Raw genomic sequence first — 12569 nt, 5'->3', positions numbered from 1 at the left:
TTATGATTTTTTTCCTCCAAGAGCTGCTGCCACAATTAAGCCAACCACCAGCACGAACATACCAACAGAAAGCAGTATCGTGATCACTATCATTCCTCCGGCCCGCCCTAAGAATGATCCATCATATGCCGTGAAGCTTGTCACTAAAATATAAAGACAAAATATTTAGGGAGTTAAAACCATCGGGGTAGATTTTCAAACCGATGTTTCCCTTTTGCACCCTGGTGTGAGGGTGTAAGTAGTACTATTTAGTAGGGCTGTCATCGCAGTTAACAAAATAATGTAAAACTTTAGAGCCTACAAGTCCACTCAGTCCTACTTCTTGTTCAGCCAGTCGCTAAGACAAACATGTTTGTTTACAATTACAGGAGATAATGCTGCCTGCTTCTTATTTACATCACCTGAAAGTGAGAACAGGTATTCGCATGTCACTGTTGTAGCCAGTGTTGCAAGATATTTACATGCCAGATATGTTAAACATTCGTATGGCCCTTCATGCTTCGATTTGTAGGCTCTAAAGTTTTACATTGTTTTGTTTTTTGAGGGCAGTTACGTAACAAAAAAAAAAAAATTCTACATTTGTAAGTTGAACTTTCATGATAAAGAGATTGCACTACAGTACTTGTATGAGGTGAATTGAAAAATGCTATTTCTTTTGTTTATCTTTTTTACAGTGCAAATATTTGTAATAAAAAATAATATAAAGTGAGCACTGTACACGTGGTATTGTGTTGTAATTGAAATCAAAATATTTGAAAATGTTGGAAAACATCCAAAAATAATTTAAATTGATATTCTATTATCATTTAACAGTGCGATTAAAACTGCGATTAATCATGACTTTTTTTTAAATCTCACGATTAATTGCAATTTTTTTTTAATCGTTTGACAGCCCTACTATTTAGACATCTAAGCATGTGGTTTTTAGGTGCATTCAGGTACTTAGGCCTTGTTTACACACAAACTAGCAGTTTGTCTAAAGGTATATGTACACTGCAAACAGAGTTGTGATTGCAGGACAGTCTGACATACTGACATTAGCTTTAATCTAGGTAGTGCAGCTAAAATAGCAGTGGATACATAAAGGTACAGAGTTCAGCAAAGGCTGGCAATAAAAGTATGTGCCCAGGGTCCCTGGCCTGCCCGCACTGCCATGCTGCCACTTATTCACTGCTATTTTTAGCAGTACTAGCTCCATCAAAGCTAGCACAGATATCCCAGCCCATGCAGCAATCACACCTCTGATTTCAGTGTAGTCGTACCCTAAACGTTTGTTTTTTTAAGATCCATAATTAAACTGGTGCAGTCTCCAGGTGAAATCTCTCAAATAAATTTTAAAATGGCTTATGTAAATTCAGCTTAATTCAGCAAGGAATCCATTTATGCTAATTCAATAAAGGTGAGGTATAAATCAGTTTAAGAGTGTCCACGCCGAGCTTTTGCACTGGTTTAATTTAATCAGTTTTTAAACCAGATAAGTTAAATCCATGCAACTTTGTGTGAAGACAAGACATTAGATGTCTAACCTAGTGCAGGAAGTTGGTGGTTACTTATTTTTAAATCTCAATCAGATTCATTATTAGTTATTATTTAATCCTTATACTGTAGTGATGAATCAGGCTAAATGAAACCACGGGCCTGCTTCTCACATGCCTTCCACCTTTTTGTAGTCTTTTACACTTGCGTAAATTAACTGATTAACTGCAAAGTGGATACAAAATACTTCTGGTGTAAATGATAATCCAGTCCCAAGTTTCTGCACAGTATTATGAACTGGAGAGAGAAAGGCTAGTGTTAAAATACCTTTAGCAGAGCAGATTATTATCCTGTAACAGGGTGATTTTATGACTCAGAATGACAGGAGCTTAATGAGAATGACTGAAGTGACTTTTTCACTATGTTAGGGACTCACCATTGTTTGTTTGTATGGCATCTGACCAGCCTGTGTGAGCTCTTATTACCGCATTTTCATCCAAAATAAAGAAATTTACCCTTAAATAAGCATGGTAAAAAATAAACATTAGACATTCTCTTAAGCAGGATCATACAAAATACCACTGTATGTTTAGTGCAGTTGTTAGCTCTGGATTGTTTTTAACCTAGGATAATATTGTCCACCATAATCAATAACAAACTTTTTTTTATGATGGAAAATTGCTGTCACAGCCTGTTCTCTGTCTTCATAAAGAAGGACCTCCTGACTCCCATCCCACCATTACTTGAAATGGTTCCTTACTAAGATGGGCCCATGTCCAAAATGTTGAATTGGCATTCAGCTCTAAAGCTCACCTATATTTGGCGGGAGGGTTTTTGGACCTAGTGTTTTGGTTTGGGTCTGTCACTGTTTCTTATTCACCTAAGAAACTATCTACATGTTTCAAAACTCTGCATGGATTCGCTCCTCCCTTCCTCTTTGACTTCATATCCACCCATACTCTTCTATCTCCACATTTCATTCTTAATTCATCCATGTAAGTGGAATTCTTTCTTTAATCTCTCTCTGAGTCACTTTACGGGCCTGATTCAAAGCCCATTGAAATCACTGGAAAGACGTCCTTTGAACTTGGTAAGCTTTAGACCAGGCCCTCGTTCTCCACCTATGACTTTTCTTTTTGTCTGAGTTTACAGTTATGAACTATCACTTATGGTATTTGGTAATAAGGAAGCTTTCTAAAGATAATGCGTTGCATTACTTAGAGCATTTTGATTTTCAGAAGAAGGTGCAATCAGAAAAATAGAAAAACAGTGCATGCATCCATTGCATCTACACAAGCTGGCATTGTACACTCAGATGCCCATATGTGCTTGCAAAATGGGATTCTGCTTCCTTGATTCTTAAGGCTATGTCTACATGGCACTTTTGTCGGTAAAACTTTTGTCAGTCAGGGGTGTGAAAAAAACACACCTCTGACCGACAAAAGTTTTACCGAGAAAAGTGCCAGTATGGACAGCACTTTGTCGGCAGGAGATGCTCTCCCGCCGACATAGTTACCACCCCTCATTAGAGGTGGTTTCATTTTGTTTTATTTCTCCTGCGAACAAAGAGTGGCGTACCTAATAGTAGAGATAGTCTTAGCTGCCCTAGCCTCAGCATAAGTTAGAATAGGTATGAGGCTGCTGTAACTTGTAACAGTTGGCTATGAACTCTAAGGCTTATCTATAGAGTGTGGCAATGTGAACTAGAGGGGTGTGATTTCTGAAGTGCACCAATGTGTTGTGCACTAACTGGCCTGTGTAGACCATGCTGATGTGCAGTAAATGCTCCTCAGTGCACATTATCGTAAATCTGCTTCAAACAGCACTCAATTAATGTGCACAAGGGAACTTAGTTAACACCAGCAAGGTCTACATGAGCCAATTAGTGCACAACACCCTGGTGCACTTTAGAAATCACACCCCTCTACCGTGCATTGCTGAACTGTGTAGACAAGCTGTAAGGAACCATACCCAGCTGTGAATTGGAAGAGCCCATTCAATTCCCTAGCACACCTTCTAGTCTGTAGTGGGGATTGGTTGGCATGGGAGCCAGGTCTGCCAGCTTTATGCCAGCTCTGAACCCACACCCCACTACCTACCACTGGAATTCTCAGCTAGAGCTGGGTAAGAAATGGTTTTCCCGTCCTCCAAAAAATGTTGAGATTTTGAAAAATGTTCCCATCCTAAATCAGGACAAAAAGTCAAAATCTCAAAATTTTAATATTTTTAAATGTACTATCATTAGCTTAAATTTAGAAACAAAATGTGGTTTCAAACCAGAAAACTGACAGCTTTTTGCTTAGAAAATCTCAAAACAGGACGTTTTAACAATTTCAAAAGTTTTTTCAACATTTTTTCGAGTTCAGAAATTTGTCAAAACTGATCCTTCCCCATGAAAAGTTTCAGTTTTGACAAATCAGCAGTTTCCAATGAAAAAACATTTTGTCAACAAATTCCTAACCAGTTCTAGTCTCAACCCAGCAGCTCTGGCCAGATTCTGAATACTTTGCAAAGGGGCTGGAACCAGAGTGGAGAATTTGTCCTGTGTACATAAGAGCCCATTTTTGAATGCCTATGTATGTTTTTTAAGAGAACCCTCATTTTGTCTTCCCCGGAATATCTCAGTCCTAAGATAGTTGTGGAGCCTGAAAGGTTCATCTCTAAAACCACTGTGTTTGGTTTCAGTGGGTGTCTAAACAAAATGTATTAAACACTAGGGACCATGAATCAGAAGTAAGTAAGTTGCATTTTTTGAAGTGCACCTCTCCTGAATTATAGTGGAAATGACTGAACCACACAGGGCAGGAAACAATTCTTAAACAACTCTGAGCCTAGCATGTTTTAAAAAAACAAAAACAAATATTTAACCCTTTTTATATTTGCTAGAGAAAGGAAACCCTCTCATGCTTTCATGTTGCCAGCATCACCTTGTGTAAGAGTACTGACTTATCAAAGTCTAATATTTTAGCCCTACTGAATGCACTTTCATTTCAGTTGGCTCATACGGTACCTGTAAATCGATGATGGCTGAAGGGCTCGATTGCAGAAGGGGCCTTTAGGTTTTTCACAGACTTCTACCCCCACCTGGTAGCCTACGACTGTGGTCAGCTTGTAGTTCCCATCATCAATGTCCATGCTCACAAGATCCCTGGCTATTCTACATGAGACACTCTTGAATTCTCCCGCAAAGTAAACTTGGGCAGTAGAGGAAGAGTAGAGGGATTTGATCTGATTGGTGTCTGTCACAGCTTGAAAAAGGACAGCATAAAAACTTCACATTAATCATATGACCAATCAATGCAGCAAGACCATAACCTATTACTGACGCTGTGGTTTGAAGATGTTATCTGAGGGCTCAAGCATCCCGTACTGGGGAGTAAGGAACCATAAGGTGCCCCTTTCTCTCCCCTGTGTAGGCAACATGGGTTGTAATGTCTGGGAGAAGTAGCTGCCCTGGGGGTGTTAGTCCCTTGCCCGTGCAGATAGGCGAGGAGTGTATAGAGCATTGGCACAGGATGAGCTGACACAGAGGAGGGGAAGTAGGTTGCAGGAAAAAGGTTGGCACAGCTTACATCCTCCATGGAACAAGTGGGAAACAGGATCTGAATTGGGACTGAGTCATAATTCAGTCCCTGTTCTTTACTCCTCGGCTAGAACAAATATGTCCTGCTCCTTTCCCAGGGACAGATTGCAAGGTGCCAACCTAGTCCTCATTGTCTGTATTAATGAGGGAAGAAAGGATAGTGTGAAAATAGAACTGAACTTTGAAAATGATTTTCTCTCCCAACTTTATAGTGTGCACATAACTCACAGGCCACAACCATGGTGCCTCAACTAAGCAACATCGTGACTAGCCAGAGGCCACAGTAGTATATGGACTGAGCAGTGTGGGTATCTATAGGGCATGGATTGGATAACATGTCTACTTGCAGGAAAAACAGAAAAAACTTTACTGGAAATTCTCTTTGAAAAATGTTTCCACCTTTCTTACAGGTAAAAGCTTAAAACAAAAATTTTCTGACTAGCTGTCCCTGAAGGCCACAGCCATGTTGCAGGGAATGAGAAGCCTCCAGGATAATTATAGGGCACAGATGTGATGCCTGTGTCCTGGCCTTACAGAGCCACTAACGATGCCCACAACCCATGCAGCATGAATGGGATTATGAATAGGGGAGCAAGAAAAGCCCCCAAAAAGGAGCAAGAATTTATTTTTAAAAAATAGAAAAAAGAGAGAAAGACAGATGAAAAGGAGAAGAAAGAATGGAGACAGAAGATAGGACATGTCAGAGAGGGAGAACAGGCAGAAAAAAAGATGCCGCACATGTGTCAGAGCACGGCACAAGGATACAGGTGGACAAGTTAAAAGAATCGACACATCGAAAGAGAAAAATCAAGAATACACCATACCTGGCATAGCAACTTTATCACCAACAGCCGCTACTGCTGGTCTAATCGTGGTGGGTGTGAATTGAGAGGAAGAAATACACTTAGGAATATTAACAATGAAAGATGAACTCATTCTTGCTGCTAAAATCACGCTCGCATTTGGAAAGAAATCTAGTGCTGGAAATGAAAAAAAGATAATGTTAGAGCAAATTTGTCTCCATGTAAATATATGATGACCAGGAAATTTAGCTAATGGATATTGATATATTTATTAGAGCTGATGGGGAAATAAGTTTTTCCCATCATGAAAAATCTCTGAGGACACAAATTTTTTTTTTCATTTTCATTGACATTTTTTAGGTTTTTTTGGGGGGGTAGGGTTGATGAAAACCAAAATTGTTCAACAAAATGGAAACGTTTTCACAAGAACTTCCTTTTAGTTGAACAGCCATTTTCCACTGTAAAAATGTTCTGATAGACAATTTTGGACCAGCTTCGCTATTTATCTTTGTGCTTTTTTTTTTTTTTTTTTTTAAATGCTATAGACACTCAAGGAACAGATCAAATGTTTAGGAGAGAATCTTAGTTATCTTAATTAGGTGAATGTACCTATGAAACTTATGGTTTGCGATTACTACTAACGTAACTGGTTTTGAGTTCCTCACTGGGTCTGTGGTTGGGAGCGCAGCAGAAGCCCGTCTTGAGTGGGGCATACCTTACCTTGTTCTGCCACAATCCCTCTGATAATATAATTATTGCTTTATATATCTATGTTGAAAAACATAAACAACATCTACTAACCTAAGAACTAAGCTTACTAGCCTCTGTGAAAAAGACGTGCTGCCACTCCGCTAAAGCCACACTCCCTGCTATTTAAAGGAATTGAAGAGTAACACACTGTTTGATTTTAATAAATTGTTAATCCATTTTAAAATAATCTATTTTAAAAACATAGGGCCAGATTCTCTGTTACTCCAGTCCAGCCCTGAGCACAGGGCCCATTGGAAGCAGGGGAAGATGTGGCTTGAAGCTATGTTTGCACTTCCCTAATTGTGGCCCCAGTCCCAACCCAAAAGCTTTGATGCTTCCATTTTCTAAATTCAATGCCCAGGTGAGAAGCCAACCTCTCTCCAACAGCTATTGAAAAAGAGGACGATGACATCCCTTGAGTCTGTTTGGGAGCCCCATCTTTCCTATCAGCCATTAGGTAGTATGTGACTGATAAATTCCTACCTGGTCCTCTGACTCTGGAAAGGAGAAGGAAAATTCCCTCTGACAGTTCACTTCCTCTGTTCTCAGAGCCTTCTGCTATTTTAACCCTCCTGCAGCTTTCTTGCTGCTGTGGTGGAGGGAATGTGAAGAGTGGTAAAGCCTCCACTGCTCCACTCTTCCATCAGCTCTCTTGGCTGCAGAGAGGCTTGGGATTTTGGTTCTCTACCTCTCCCCCCAGGGCCAGCTCTAGGATTTTTGCCGCCCAAAGCAAAAACAATTTTGGCCGCCCCCCCCCCGTTTTTTAATTACCCCACCCCCGGCCCCGCCTCAACTCCGCCCCTTCCCTGCCTCCTACCTCCCCCCCGCTCTCAAGCCTGGGAGGGAGAGGGAGCAGCGGCGCGCGAAACAGCTGTTTCACGCGCCGCGGCCGCTCGGGATCTCCCCCTCCCTCCCAGGTTTGAGAGCCTGGGAGGGAGGGCGAGTAGCGGCGCGCGAGCGGCAGCAGCAGCGGAGGTGAGCTAGGGCGGCCGGGGCACATTTTTAGGGGCGGCATTCTGGCGCCGGCCATGCCGCCCCTAAAAATGTGCCGCCCCAAGCACCAGCTTGTTTTGCTGGTGCCTAGAGCCGGCCCTGTCTCCCCCAGCCGTACTTTTCAGTCTTCCTCCTAGCAAATAGCCCCAGCACCTGCCACTGCTGATGCCCACTACTTTCCCAAGCAGCTGCAGAATGAACCTCATCTAATTCTTGTCAGCTTCATTGTTGCCCACATGATACTGAACAGCAGCTGTGAAATCTCAAATTGTCGATTTTCACTCTGTTGCTGCTTCAGGGGTCTCGAAGCAGCAGCAGAAGCACTGGGGCTGTCTGACTGCAGACTTAGGAAGACAGCACTGCAATGGCTTACATTCTGTTCACAGCTGGAAGGGTTTCTGCATAACCATAAGGACCAGAACCCTTAAAATAAAATAGAAGAAAGCAAGCTTAGATTCTTTAGAAGCTGTTGGCAACTTTCCCATCTGGGAAAATTTCTTACTTGCAGTGGACAAGTTAGTTTTTCAAGCTCTCTGTGTGGTTATTATGTGGAATCAGTAGCAAGTCAGTTTATAGTGAGAAGCATTTGTAGTTATAAAACATTAATATTCTAGCTAGTTTAAATATCAGCCTTTATACACTTAAAAACAACTCTTCTGCCACTCACGGGGGTGGTTTTATTATGCTGACGGGAGAGCTGGGGAGACGGGAGATGCGCTGCAGCGGCGCAGCTGCATCATTGCAGCTGCACCACTGCCAGGAGCACCACCAGCTGTTCTGCCGCCGTAGGCGGCAGAAGGTCCCGCCCCGAAATGCCGCCCCCCACAGAGGCGGCGGAAGGTCCCGCCGCTGAAATACCACCACGGTCGCCGCCCCCCAAATTGTAGCGCCCTAGGCGACCACCTAGGTCGCCTAATGGGTTGCACCGGCCCTGACCACTGCACCACTATACGTGTAGACATGCCCTGAATCTAAAACTTAACTTTTGTTTAAATAACCAGATATGTACATTCTTTAAGTAAATCTTTTAATTAAAATGGGTTTTGCCCAGGTTGTAGTAATTTCCTACAACGCCAGTGCAAACTAGAAAGTGAAACTGACTAGAAAGGGACTACAAAGAAAAATGAATGATCTAGTCTAATTTCACTCTTTAAGATGAGTGAAATGCAAAGTATCAACAGACAGCCTCACTAATGGAAAGTAAATTAGATTTTTTTAGAGTTAGATTTTCTGCTGATCACTTCAGTGATGCCACTGGAGCTATCTGATATGAGTCTCCAGTTCAGCAAGGATGTGTATAAGGATGTGTCTAACTTTAAGCCCATGAGAACTCCCATTGACTTCAGTGAGACTACTCATATACTTAAAGTTAGACACATGCTTAAGTATGTTGCTGAACTGGGGCCTAAAACTAATGTAACAGAGTGGAGAATCAGGCCCTTAATATTCTCTAATGCAGGGGTTCTCAACCCTTTTCTCTCTGAGGCCCCCCACAACATGCTATAAAAACTCCACGGCCCACCAGTGCCACAATAACTGCTTTTCTGCATATAAAAGCCAGGGCTGGCATTAGAGGGTAGCAAGCAGGGCAATCACCTGAGGTCCCACACCACAGGGGCCCCCGCAAAGCTAAGTTGCTCAGGCTTCAGCTCTGGGTGGTGGGGCTCAGGGTTCCACACTTCAGCCCCATGTAGTGGGGCTTCAGCTTTCTGCCCTGGGCCCCAGAAAATCTAATGCCAGCCATGCTTGGCGGCCCTCCTGAAATCTTCTTGCAGCCCCCTAGGGGGCCCCAGAGCCCTAGTTGAGAATGCTCTAATGTACTGTTAGTAATGACGGGGGTTTTTTTTACATGTGACTTTTAACCTGACAGTATTCCCCATAGTCACCTCTGAGATAAACCTTGGGCTCTCCTGTGCTTGCTGGAAGACCAGGTACAGCATTTTAGTCCGCCTGGATACCAGTGTAATGTGATCCAGTTCATTGTGCTCTCTACATGGCCTCTGGCCATTTGTCCTAATGCTAATTCTTTTTTTTTTTGCATTCTGATGTACTGATTTCAGTTGAATGCAGTGTAGCTCTAGCCCTGTGGGTCCCAGGATATTAGGGAGACAAGGTGGGTGAGGTAATATCTTTTATTGGACCAGTTTCTGTTGGTGAGAGAGACTCGCTTTTGAGCTACACAGAGCTCTTCTTCAGGTCCGGGAAAGGAACTCCCAAGCGTCTGTTCCACCTTGCATTTTGTTACGACGCTGGGAGTCCCTTTCCCCAGACCTGAAGAAGAGCTCTGTGTAGCTCGACAGCTTCTCTCTCTCACCAACAGAAGTTGGTCCAATAAAAGCGATTACCTCACCCACCTGACCTTGCCTCTCTGATTTCAGTTTTGTTTACTTTGTTATGCTGAAGACCCTGATCTTTCAGTCCTGAGGCAAACTCCCATGGAATTTTTCTTGCTTGAGGACTGCAGGGCTGGAGCCAAAGGGCCAGACTCAGCTCCGAATAGAAACCCAGAGCAACTTGATTGGGTTGAACAGTCTTATTTTAGGTTTACACTGGTATCACAGAGAGCAGAATCTGGCCTAAAATGTAAAAATAAATAGTGCCATTAATGAATTACTAACAGTAGATTATATTTTCTAATACCTCCTTTCATTCAGAAAGAATCAACAGTTTTTTAAAGAATGTACCTATCATTCATCAAAGACCTGATCCAACTCCTGTTAAAATCAATGGAAAGACTCTCATTGTTTTCAGGCAGTATTGGTTTGGGCGGTAAATGAACACATTATTATACACATAATGAAATATGCTGTGAGCTTCATTTTCAGAGGCGCTGAGCACCTGTACCTCCAATGACTGCTGAAAATCAACCTCTATATGAATACTGAATTCAGGGTGAAGAAAAGGGTCAAGAATAGGTGTGTTTGACCTTAAAAATGTCACACTCCTATAAAGACTAATAGGATCTCTATCTGCACTACTTGTACTCTAAATTAGGGTGACCAGCTGTCCTGTTTTTAAAGGGACAGTCCCGTTTTTTGGGACTTTTTCCTATATAGGTGCTTATTACCCCCCTTCCCCTGTCCTGTTTTTTCACAGTTGCTATCTGGTAACCCTAAGTCTAATGATACCTAAAATGGGCATATAGATAAATGAAGTGACCTTACACATTTCTCCTATGCATGTGCACTATTTATCTTCCTTTGACTAAGACATTGCAGAACATTACCAACAACTTTCCTGCCTTTAGTATTCTATCACCCTTTGGAAACTGGTTTGGGAGCATTCTGATCAGTGTGACAGATACTGCTGAATTACAAGATTGTTACAATGTATAAGTTTGTTGCAGTATCTCAGGCACATTTTTCTTTCTTCTTCTTACTAACTACGCCAGGAGAAAGGAGATCATACATTCTGGTACTTTCCTAATACCATTTTTTATTTTGGCTTCAATCTAGATAGTTTCTTTTTGCCTATTATTCAAGTAGCATGGAGTTTTATTTTTTTTTTCTTTGTTCTGTACACACATAAATATCAGATTTAAAGGACAAAATTCTTTTCTCAGTTACACCTGTGTAAATCTAGAGTAATTTGATTTATTATTAACTTTATTATTATTATTACCTATTCTTAGTGTTTTATATAGTGCCATGTGCATGCATGAGCTGTACATATCAGTAATTTTTTTAAGGAAAAGGTATAATTTCTTGCCCACAGTATGTCAGTGGAAGTTGAAGTCCATGGAGATACTTCAGACCTATGCTGGTGTAAATGATGGCAGAATTTGGCCTGAAATGATTCAAAATTCTCTATCAAATAGAGTTAGGTTTTACAATCAAGGATTCATGTGGGAAATATGTATAAATCTTCTAATAAATAATTTATTTGCCTGTAAAACTCCTTATATGTATGGCTCTACATAAATAATAATAGCAATATCTGAAATAAAACTAAATATTGCTATATTGTTTCCTGTTCATCTAAACCTGGGTTGCGCTGTTACAGCATCAATTCAGCTGAGCATTACTAAACATAAATACATTAATTCAAAGCATAAAATCCAATGTAGCTTGCTACTACTGAAACAGAAAAGTGGTACTTACAGATTTTGTCTAAACTGGACAGTTGAACAGCCCATCCTATTCCAAGGCAGCCAGCAAAGCAAATCAGCGGAATTAGCTTCATTGCTGTAATGTGAAGGGATTAGTCCAGCTTGGTGGACAACTGAGAAGTAAGTTTCTTGGTCTGTAGATTTTCTGCCTTGGAAAAGTGGGAGGGATTTGCATCATTAAACAGGTGCATAGAAGGGGGATGGGAGAAAAGGAAGAGAAGAGACAGGGGAGATGTATGTACTAGATAAAGCTGCAGTTCTTGTCACACAGTGAGGCAGCAACATGGGTGTAAAGGTAATGGGAACTTTAAGGACTTGATCCAGTAAAGGGCTTAGAAGTAGGGGCTTAGGTCCTTTCCTGGATCTGGGCCTAAATGCTCAAGAGAGCAGTGAAAGGACTTCTGCCCATTGGCGATGACCAACCTGCTCAGAGAGCTTTGCATGAGAAATAATTTCTAAATGACATTCAGCTAACTGATCCATTTCATAGAGAAAATCACAACCTAATTTCTTCTTCTTTAAATGAAATAGAGAGAAGATGCTTGTGTTAAAGATGATGCACACAGCTGATATAAAACACATACTGATGAAATAATAACCTACCCAAAACTCTCAGTGCTACCATATCTTTCCATAAGGCACCCAAGGAGAAAAGGAAAGATAAGTGGAAGGTAAAAGAGAACCTATAAACTCTAGGAGTCAGCATTCTAATAGTGGGGAGCTTTGGTTTAGTTAATTTCAGTCAATTTGAGAGGATGAGCTATATCCTTTACTCCACTATAAATACTGTATCATTTTTTTTCGGCGGGAGGGGGAGAGCCAAGATTAGTCATTTTTATAATGCAGGGACTGAGGA

The 12569-nt window shown here is 41.4% G+C and overlaps 1 protein-coding gene across 1 annotated transcript; it reads right to left on the bottom strand.

Moving 5' to 3' along the window:
- UPK2 (uroplakin 2) lies at positions 1–11787 on the bottom strand. The gene is made up of 5 exons (XM_024204424.1): positions 11706–11787; positions 5884–6039; positions 4487–4724; positions 1913–1992; positions 1–143 (listed from the first exon to the last, which is right to left on the bottom strand). The coding sequence occupies exons 1-5, from the start codon at positions 11785–11787 to the stop codon at positions 1–3; spliced, it is 699 nt and encodes a 232-aa protein (XP_024060192.1).
- Between the last annotated feature and the right edge of the window lie 782 nt (positions 11788–12569).

The sequence above is a fragment of the Terrapene carolina genome, unplaced genomic scaffold, assembly GCF_002925995.2.
Source record: "Terrapene carolina triunguis isolate 2854851 unplaced genomic scaffold, T_m_triunguis-2.0 Scaffold112, whole genome shotgun sequence".
Lineage (NCBI taxonomy): Eukaryota > Metazoa > Chordata > Testudines > Emydidae > Terrapene > Terrapene triunguis.
This window is presented reverse-complemented; position numbering and strand designations above follow the sequence as displayed.

Excerpts from the sequence above, each read along its gene's own strand:
- UPK2 (XM_024204424.1), bottom strand. The coding sequence starts at position 11,787 with ATGAAGCTAATTCCGCTGATTTGCTTTGCTGGCTGCCTTGGAATAGGA. Across the intron at positions 6,040-11,705 it reads GTCCAGTTTAGACAAAATCT|CACTAGATTTCTTTCCAAAT; the intron begins GTAAGTACCACT and ends TTTCATTTCCAG. Across the intron at positions 4,725-5,883 it reads TGATAAAGTTGCTATGCCAG|CTGTGACAGACACCAATCAG; the intron begins GTATGGTGTATT and ends TCCTTTTTCAAG.